Consider the following 9,447-nt stretch of genomic DNA (forward strand, 5'->3'; position numbering starts at 1 on the left):
TCAGTCCTCAATTTGGCTAAGGTGGAAATAAACAGCCATATCTCATTAAGTTAACACTGACTTTTTGTTGTATTTTATTTATCTGAATGCAGTGCAGTAACTAACAGCTTCCAGAAAACTGCAGACTTCAAAATAGTATGTATAAAGTATATGAGCACAGTCTGGCACATTGTATATTGGCAGCTGGAGGATACTTGGCCTTGTTAGAATTGTCAAGCAAATGTTTAGGATACGTGATAGGCTGCACTGCGTAGTTGTTACCAGTGGTGATGGAGACTACACCCGTCTCTGAATTCCTCTTTAATTTGCTTGGGTTAAATTTTTCATGCCTTGTAGATGATTTTTACTATTAACAAAACTGATAGTCATTCTAAGCTCCTTCCCCTTAAATGTTTGATCACTGCTGTCACTAAACTAACTAGTATGACATATTAAGAAAAAAAATGTAATTATGTATAAACTTTATTTCCTAAGATACACGTCCCTAAGCTTATATCTTCTTACGGATAAATATCTGCTTCTCCTCACTGACTGCCTCTTCAGGCGGCTTGGTCTGGAAGATGTCGTTGGTGGGGTCGCCCAGGAAGGGATCCTTGGGGGTCCTCTTCTTGTAGCCCTCCTTCTGCTGCACCTTGTTCGTGTACTTGAAGGACTGAGCCTTTTTCTTGACACTGCGAATCTGTGATAAGAAAGCAACATGGTGAATTAGCAACTGTTTCTTGTTCCTGGAAACCTGGCCTGTGACAACTCGTTCAAGTTTTTTGTCGATACACTCTTCACTTACTACTGGGTTTGTTTCTGAGTAGCCAGTCCTAATTCTACCTTGGTATGTAGGCACAGAGGAATTTATAGTAGTGCAGGGTATAACAATCATGAATAACACTGAATTTGTGGAGAGCAAACGTACAACTGCAAACTAAACCTTACGCCCAAAATTTTGACCAGGACAAACTGTTAACATCAAAAGTTTGCAACATGAATGTTTGTGTGTGGAGGATTCTGGAGTAAATTTAACACCTTTCTTTGTGCTGTGAGCAGATACATGAAGTAGTTGAATTAGTTTATGGTGAATAGTTTTTACATGCCCAGCTTGTGTAAGGAGACAGCAAGTTGGACAAGAAACTAGAGGTGAATGGAGGAAAGCTGCATAACATGGAAATGCAGGCAACAGAAAGCCTATTGGCTCATTACGAGGTCGCCCGCTTGAGTGATTTAATCTGCTCGACAGCCACTTGGGGCTTGAGGAGCAGATGAAAGCACCTCGATATTAAGGAGCAAAACATTTCTGTTATTTGGGAGATGTTCTGGACTGTGAGGTGGGAGTGGGGAGGACAGTGAGAGTGGCGGCAGCGTGGTTAAAGTGGAAGGAGGTGGCTAGTCCACTCGTGAAGCGTAGCATCCCTCTAAAGACCAGAGCAGGGGTGTACCAAGCGTGTATTAGATCAGTGATGTTGTATGGAGCAGAAACATGGGCTCTAACCAGAAAATTGATGGAGGTATTGAAAGCAAGTGATCTCAGAGTGCTGAGGTATATGGCGGGGATCAGGTGGAAAGATAGGGTGTCCAGTGCAGATGTAGCTAGCAGATGTGAAGTAGAGGACCTGGAAACAGTGCTCAGAAGGAAAAGATTGATGGTTTGGACATGTGAAGAGAGCAGGGGAGGATACAGTGCTGGGAGTTGTGGAGAGATTAGAGGTAATAGGAAGAAGACCAGTTGGTAGACCTAGGAAAACGTGGAGAAGGTGTATACAGGAAGACTTGGCATTGATGGGATTGGATGAGCATCGGGCAGAAGACAGAGTAGATTGGAGGAGAGCCATAAAGCGTCCAACCGTTCAGGAAGAGTGAAAACGGACGTTAAATGAAATGATGATGATGATGAATAGTTTTTCCTGACCTGAATTCTGAGAGGTGTTCAAGACTAAAGGACAATGCATGGGAGGTTATTCTTGACTGTGAATATTGAAAAAGTTTTTGGAACATTTAAAGAAATAATGATAACTACAACAAAAAAAATGTAAGGGATGAAAGTGGTGAGACATGGAAAAAGAAAAGGAAATTCATGGTGGACAGAAGAGATAAGGAGGATAGTAAAAGAGAAAAGGGAACTTTTTAAGAAAACTCAAGAAAGAAATGTGGCTGAGCAAGTAAAAAGGGAAAAGAAAAAGAAATATAGAGAATGCAAAATGAAATTAAAACAAGCAATAAAAGAAAGTAAGAAGAGTTGATGAAGACTTTGGAAAAAGACTAAGTGAAAAATATAAAGGGAACAGGAAATCATATTGGAAAGAAGTAAAAAACGAAAGAAATGCAGAAAATATCTCCCCAAGTAAAATAAATGAAATTATGGATGAGAATGGAAAGATGTTGAAAGACAGGGAAGCTGTGAAAGAGAGATGGAGAGAATATTTCAAAAACTTAATGAATTTTGAGGGTGGACGTCCAGCAGCTGTAACAGCAGCAGTTTTGAGTAGAGGTAGAGGAGGAGTATATAAGAAAGAAGTATAACATATGAAGAAGTAAATCAGGCAATAAAAAGATTAAAAAATGGAAAGGCAGCAGGAATTGATGGAATCACAGCAGAAATGTTGAAGTGTGGAGGAGATGTAGTTGTTAAATGGATGGTCAAGATATGTGAAGTAGCATGGGAGGGGGGGGGGGGGTGCCAGCAGACTGGACAAAAGCCATCATTGTCCCAGTTTACAAGGAGAATGTGGGAGCTATAGAGGTATAAGTCTCCTGAGTATACCTGAAAAGGTATATGGAAAAGTCATAATAGAGAGGGTGCAAAGATTTACAGAAGAGAAAATCAGTGAAGAACAAGGAGGCTTCAGGAAGGGAAGGGGATGTGTGGATCAGATATTTGCCTTCAGGATGGTAGTAGAAAAAATATTAGCAGCAGTGCCAGCAGACTGGATGAAAGCCATCATTGTCCCAGTTTACAAGGGGAAGGGCAGGAGAGGGGAATGTGGGAGCTATAGAGGTATAAGTCTCCTGAGTATACCCGGAAAGGTATATGGAAAAGTCATAATAGAGAGGGTGCAAAGACTTACAGAAGAGAAAATCAGTGAAGAGCAAGGAGGCTTCAGGAAGGGAAGGGGATGTGTGGATCAGATATTTGCCTTCAGGATGGTAGTAGAAAAAATAATAGCAAAAGGAAAGAAACTATACGCTGCCTTCATGGATTTGGAAAAAGCTTATGACAGAGTCAATTGGATTGCATTGTGGGATGTTTTAAAGATTTATGGTGTGGGAGGAAAACTGCTTAGTGCAATAAAGTCTTTCTATGAGGATGCATCTGCATGTGTCAAAATTAATGGAGAAACAAGTGAACATTTCGAGATAAAAGTGGGCTTAAAACAAGAGTGCATCATGTCACCATGGTTATTCAATATTTATATGGATGGTGTTATTAGAGAAATTAAGGGCAAAGTTGGAGAAGTAGGAGTAAGACTTCGATGAGGGAAGTGAGTGGGTACTGAATTTGATACTGTTTGCTGATGACACGGTGCTCATTGCAGAAAATGAGTGACCTACAAAATTTGGTCAGTGTTTTTAGTGTTTGTAATAGGAGAAAGATGAAAGTAAATGTCAACAAAAGTAAAGTGATGGTTTGTGAGCGAAGTAGAAGTGAGGTTGTAGATTTTGTATGCCCATATAGAGTGGGAATTGAATGTGAAAAAGAATGCAAAATAATTTTGAATGGTGAAGAAATGGAGGAGGTCAATGAGTTTAAGTACCTTGGATCAGTTATGTGTAAGCATGGTGGTGGGAGCTCCTAGGAGCAGGCGTCAATGAAATGATGATGATGATGGTGCTCTTACCGTGTTGGGGGTGACGAAATGAGGGTTGTCCCAGAGAGTCTGTCCCCCGAAGCTGCCGTCAAACACCTTGATGGGATCCAGCACAAAGCGAGGGCCTGGAGACAACAAATTACTCTAGGCTTATTCCAGACAGACAAGAGTAAACCGTGATCTACTGTGCTATGGTCAAGTTTACATTTCCAGAACCAGTGTGACATCCAGGTTACCAGTTTCCCTTCCCTAGGATTAATTTGCCACATGGTTTGGTTGATCTTTGGGTTGCTGTTATTGACTGGGTATTGAAAATTAGTAGTTATCCGTGCCATCTTGTGATGTCATATTAGCCAACCATCTGACCAACTTCATGAAAATTAATCAGCTGCAGTTTTGGTTGGAGACATCACACAGTTTTTGGATGGGGCATGTCCCCATCCAGGTAAGAAATTCCCCAGGTGCCCATTCATCAACCAGCACAAAAGGGAGGATGAATAGCTAGGTGGGCTATATGCCTAGACTGGGATTCGAACCTGGGCCTGTGGATTTGTAGCTAAGCACACTAACCACTACACCACAGAGGTTTTGTATAACGACTGCAGTTTAAATAGCCGGAGACATACTAAACAAAACCAGAAATAATAAGTCAGTCAGTTCAATATCATTACAAAGACAAGGGAATTTCAGTGTCAGACTTACCGATCTCCGAAAGCTTGCCGTCCACATCCAAAACCTCGTAATTCCTGAACCAGATCTTGTTGTCGAGGATGGAGAAGCAGAAGACGTGGTCGTGAAAGGGCTGGCTCTTGGGAAGCTGGTTGGGGGTCCCGAATGTCTGCACCAACAGCTCTCTGATCACCGCAAAGTGTGGCTGATCAAAGGCTGGGTCGAAGCTGAGTAAAGGCCGCGACCCCTTTAGGCAGTTCCCCATCATCTTGAGCTCCTTCATCGTGTGTGCTGAGGAGAGGAGTGAGGTGTTAATCCCGCCAACTTTAGGCCATATTCTTAAATGTACCTGCACCTCAGTTCCCTTGTTTGTAAAGTATCTTGTAGAAATTGATGGGATTTTCATGGGACTGTTTTCAAGTGTTTTGTGATCCCAGTGTTAATCCTGCCAACTTTAGGTCATATTCTTAAACGTACCTGCACCTCAGTTCCCTTGTTTGTAAAGAATCTTGTAGAAATTGATGGGATTTTCATGGACTGTTTTCAAGTGTTTTGTGATCCCAGTATTAATCCTGCCAACTTTAGGCCGTATTCTTAAACGTACCTGCACCTCAGTTCCCATCATCATCATCATTTCATCGACGCCTGCTCCTAGGAGCTCCCACCAGGGGATGGCCACGGTAGAAGAGCTTCCATCTTTCTCTGTCCAGACACTCCCTCCTTGCCGCCTGCTCAAAGTTTCTCAAAGATCTTTCCCCCCTCTCCCTAATGTACTCTTGCACCCTATCCCTCCATTTCACTGGAGGTCATTCTCTAGCATTCCCTCCCTCTATCTCACTCACATACACCCTTTTGGTCATTTTACTCTCGGCCATTCACTCCATGTGGCCAAACCACTTTAAAGTCTGTCGCTTCACTTCTTCCCTTCACCTCTGTGATACATTCCAAAACGCTCGTACACACTTTCATTACTCATTCCATCCATTCTACTCACACCACAAGCACTCCTCAAATAACTCATTTCCACTGCCTGCACTCTAGACCTCTGACTTTCATTCCAGGCCCACGTTTCACTTGCATATGTGATGGTTGGTACTATTATTGTATATCTCAATCTCTCAGCTCCCTTGTTTGTAAAGTATCTTGTAGAAATTGATGGGATTTTCATGGACTGTTTTGTGATCCCAGTGATTGTTTTGCACGATTTCTGCACCATGGACGGGAAAATCACCCCGCCACCCATGAAAACCCTGTTATTATTCTGTGTGGCTTTGAAAAATAGACGTAATGGAAGCCTGATACGTTAAGAAAATGGACCTTTAACTGTTTCATGAGGGGAGTATCAAGAGCCCAGAAACTAAGTGTAATTTCAAAGGCTACTAGTATCATTTTATTCAAGACCATATATGTCAGTAAGTTTCATTTGCTCTTTTGTCTCACCATTCAGGACAAGGAATTTAACCGAGGGTCCTTTGGGCACATTAGCGACCCACATGTACAAGTCCTTCTTTTTCCTATTCTCAAAGTAGACGCACTTGTTACAGTTCTTCATCTCGGCAATCTGAAAAAGAGACAAACATAAATACAAAAAAAAGCAGATATATAAAGCGAGAGGGAAATTTTCATAGCCTTGAAACCCTGACCAACCTAAAAGTACTATAGTCAGACTCAGCTATGAAGACCAGTTGGAAGGGCCCACTCAAGGATTCCCCAAGCCATAGCACTGCCAAACCTTATTTAATGTACACAGAATAACTGATACACAATTATAATTACTAGTGGGTAGCTGACATATGAGTGATGTATTGGAAGTGCTCTTTTACCATACATCACTAGGTAAATACACACCTCATTGATGACTCGCAGATTGTCCTTGTTCTCCTTCTTGGACTCGGGCTTGCTGTGGGGCATCAGGGTCCTCATGTCCTCCATCAGGTGGCGGTTGCGGAAACTCATGCCACGAGAGGCGAAGACCAACACTCGCTGCTTGTTGATCCATTTTTTCTGTGGGGGTGATATTATTATTACTATTATTATCATTATTGTTATTACCTGTTAGTTAGTTAGTACCCAATTTTAAATGCCGCTGCCTCCCTCCTTTTCTTCACCAAAGTGGGAGGCGGTGGTTGAGTGGTCCGTGTGTGGTGAGCCCAAGTACCTAAGTTCGAGTCCCTCTGAAGGACACTGACAATTTTCAACCACCGCTCAGTGACAGAAGACTACCCACACGCTGCCCAGATCTTCAATAAACCCTAACTTCAGTGACTTCGGCCAGGTGGAGCACCGGGGGGCAGCATGGACCAAGCAAGGGTCACACGTCAGGGCAGCCACTATAAATAAAATTCGCCAGCGCCACTAACACGCTCGGCCGTCCAAGAGGCCCCTCAAGAGAGCCCACCTGCACTATAAACACTAAGAAATAATTTTCCAGAGAGCCTCACAGTCCATCCAACCCCATGAGGGAAGAGAAGGACGAGAAACGAAGAACAAGAATCCAGTGCCCAGCCATGCGGTCTCCTGCCACCACATTTTAGGCCCCTCTCTTCCTCCTCCTGGCTCTCACCTTCTTCTTGACGGGCTCGTCGGAGTCCCTGACCAGCGGGGGCGCCAGGGAGGGCAGGGGCACGGGCTCCTCCTCCTCCTGCAGGGTCGCCGCACGTTTCCTCTTCCTGCCCATGCTGCCGCCGCTCTCGCAAGGCTGTGTTGTTGTTGTGGTCACCGCACGCCGCACTCACTTCAACGGGATCACTTTTCTGTGTGATGATTGATTGATTGATTGATAGTTTATTGTTGCAAGTAAACAAGAAAGGAGAAGGGAGGAACATGCCATCCCAACCCCCAGGCAGTACATAGTGTGATTATACAACTAAGGATACATGTGGAAGTAGCAGGAAACTAAAAAGATACAATGGTAGGACAATGGTAGAACAACAAAAAACGACTCTCAGCCACGTCCTTCCATCCCGCCCGTGTAAATAGACACCTCACACCGCAACAGACTCGTAACATTGAACCCTCCAGTAACTCTATTACCAAGCTTCAAGATAACCTAAGAGTCCTTAGTTTCAATGCGCGTAGCCTAAGAAACAAATTTGATGAACTGCGATGTCTTGCTCTGACAGAAAACTTTGACGTAATTGCTATAACCGAAACATTTATCGACACCACTAATATTGATTTAAGTTCCGAATATAACATAGATGGCTACAGATTCTTCAACAATGATCGTGTAAACCGTAGAGGGGGTGGTGTCGCCCTTTTTGTCAAAAGCTACTTGCAACCTACTGACAAAACACCAAGAAACAGTAACGTTGAACATTTGTGCGTGCGAGTAAACATTGCAAAAGTCAATTTAAATATATCTGTCACTTACAGGCCTCCGGGGCAATCACTTGATGGCGATCTTGAAATGTACAGCGTCTTAAGGCAGTCACTTAATAACAGCGACTCACTGATACTAGGAGACTTTAACCTCCCCCATATCGACTGGGCGACACTGTCGGGTACAGAAGGTGAGTCCCATAGAATGATCGAATTTCTAGAGGAAAATTATCTAAGCCAAATGGTTTCTGAACCAACTCGACAAAATAACATACTTGACCTTGTTATAGCGACCCAAGATAACCTAGTCAGTAATGTCACGGTAGGAGAACACCTCGGTTCCTGCGATCATAAACTAGTGCGCGTTGACATTAGAGCTCAAACATCGGTGACTGAAAATAAAGTTAAGGTGCCCAATTTCAAAAGAGCCAACTTCGTAGAAATCCGACGAAAACTAATAGATATGCAACTATCAGATGACGGCAATGCAGAGGACGCCTGGCTAAACTTTAAAAATCACTTACTCACTCAGCAGGACACATTTGTCCCTTGTGCGAGAAGCGAATTAACACTAATAAAGTCCACCTTGGTTTAATAGCGAAATTAAACACTCAGTCAAGGAGAGAAAATTGTCTTACAGGTTAAAGAAAGACCAAAGCACGCCTGAAAACATTAGACTTTACAATGATGCAAGGCGACGAGTAAAAGATTAGTGCATCAGGCAAAGCGTAGATATGAAGAAAATATTGCAGCCAACTGTAAAATAATCCGAAATCCTTCTTCAGTTACATAAACAACAGAAAGGCGATCAGAAGTGGAATTGGACCTTTAATAAACAGCGACGGTGCACTAGTGACTGACAGCCAACACGTTGCAAACCTATTAAATAATTACTTTTCCTCGGTGTTTAATAATAACAGTCCTCCCACCACCACCACCAACACCAGTACTAATGTAAATCCCGAGCATGCATTGTCTAACTTTGAAATAAAACCCGATGAAGTCCTTAAAGCCCTCAAATCACTTAAAACAAATAAAAGTCCTGGACCTGATAAAGTATATCCAACTCTGCTGAAAGAAACAAAGAGCGAAATACTCTCCTCCCTCACAACCGTATTCAGTATGTCCTTGCGACAAGGCATTGTCCCTTCAGATTGGAAAAAGGCTAACGTGACACCGATTTTTAAGAAAGGAGACCAAAAAGTACCAGGTAATTACAGGCCCATTAGTCTAACTTCGGTTGTAGGTAAGCTACTTGAGGGCATAATTAGAGACAAAATTGTGAGTTACCTTGAAAGCCACTCATTAATTGGGGACTCACAACATGGCTTCCGAAACAAAAGATCCTGCCTATCAAATCTATTAACCTTTTATAACGACCTCTTCACTGTTTATGACGTAACCAAATCACTGGACGTAGTCTATCTTGATTTCCAGAAAGCGTTTGATAAAGTCCCGCATCATAAATTACTTTACAAATTAAAACAAATAGGTATTGACGGTCAGGTAAACCAATGGATCGCGAATTGGTTGAGCAACAGACAACAAAGAGTAGTGATTGACGGATTTAACTCAGAGTGGGCGCCTGTCACTAGTGGCGTCCCTCAGGGCTCGGTTCTTGGCCCAGTGCTCTTCATTATTTACATCAACGACGTGGATGTTG

The 9,447-nt window shown here is 42.8% G+C and overlaps 1 protein-coding gene across 1 annotated transcript; it reads right to left on the bottom strand.

Moving 5' to 3' along the window:
* Positions 1–40: 40 nt before the first annotated feature.
* LOC126994509 (ribosome biogenesis protein BRX1 homolog) lies at positions 41–7,194 on the bottom strand. Its single transcript, XM_050853825.1, has 6 exons — positions 7,027–7,194; positions 6,312–6,467; positions 5,904–6,024; positions 4,497–4,754; positions 3,825–3,919; positions 41–679 (listed from the first exon to the last, which is right to left on the bottom strand). The coding sequence occupies exons 1-6, from the start codon at positions 7,138–7,140 to the stop codon at positions 491–493; spliced, it is 933 nt and encodes a 310-aa protein (XP_050709782.1). The 5' UTR covers positions 7,141–7,194; the 3' UTR covers positions 41–490.
* Between the last annotated feature and the right edge of the window lie 2,253 nt (positions 7,195–9,447).

Source organism: Eriocheir sinensis, chromosome 7 (genome assembly GCF_024679095.1).
Source record: "Eriocheir sinensis breed Jianghai 21 chromosome 7, ASM2467909v1, whole genome shotgun sequence".
In the NCBI taxonomy this organism is placed as follows: Eukaryota; Metazoa; Arthropoda; class Malacostraca; order Decapoda; family Varunidae; genus Eriocheir; species Eriocheir sinensis.

What these genes read in the sequence shown, in the direction of transcription:
- LOC126994509 (XM_050853825.1), bottom strand. Translation starts at nt 7,140, where the DNA reads ATGGGCAGGAAGAGGAAACGTGCGGCGACCCTGCAGGAGGAGGAGGAG. An exon ending in CGGCAAGCTTTCGGAGATCG is followed by an intron (nt 3,920 to 4,496) that starts GTAAGTCTGACA and finishes TGTTGTCTCCAG; the next exon opens with GCCCTCGCTTTGTGCTGGAT. An exon ending in ATTTCGTCACCCCCAACACG is followed by an intron (nt 680 to 3,824) that starts GTAAGAGCACCA and finishes TTCTTATCACAG; the next exon opens with ATTCGCAGTGTCAAGAAAAA.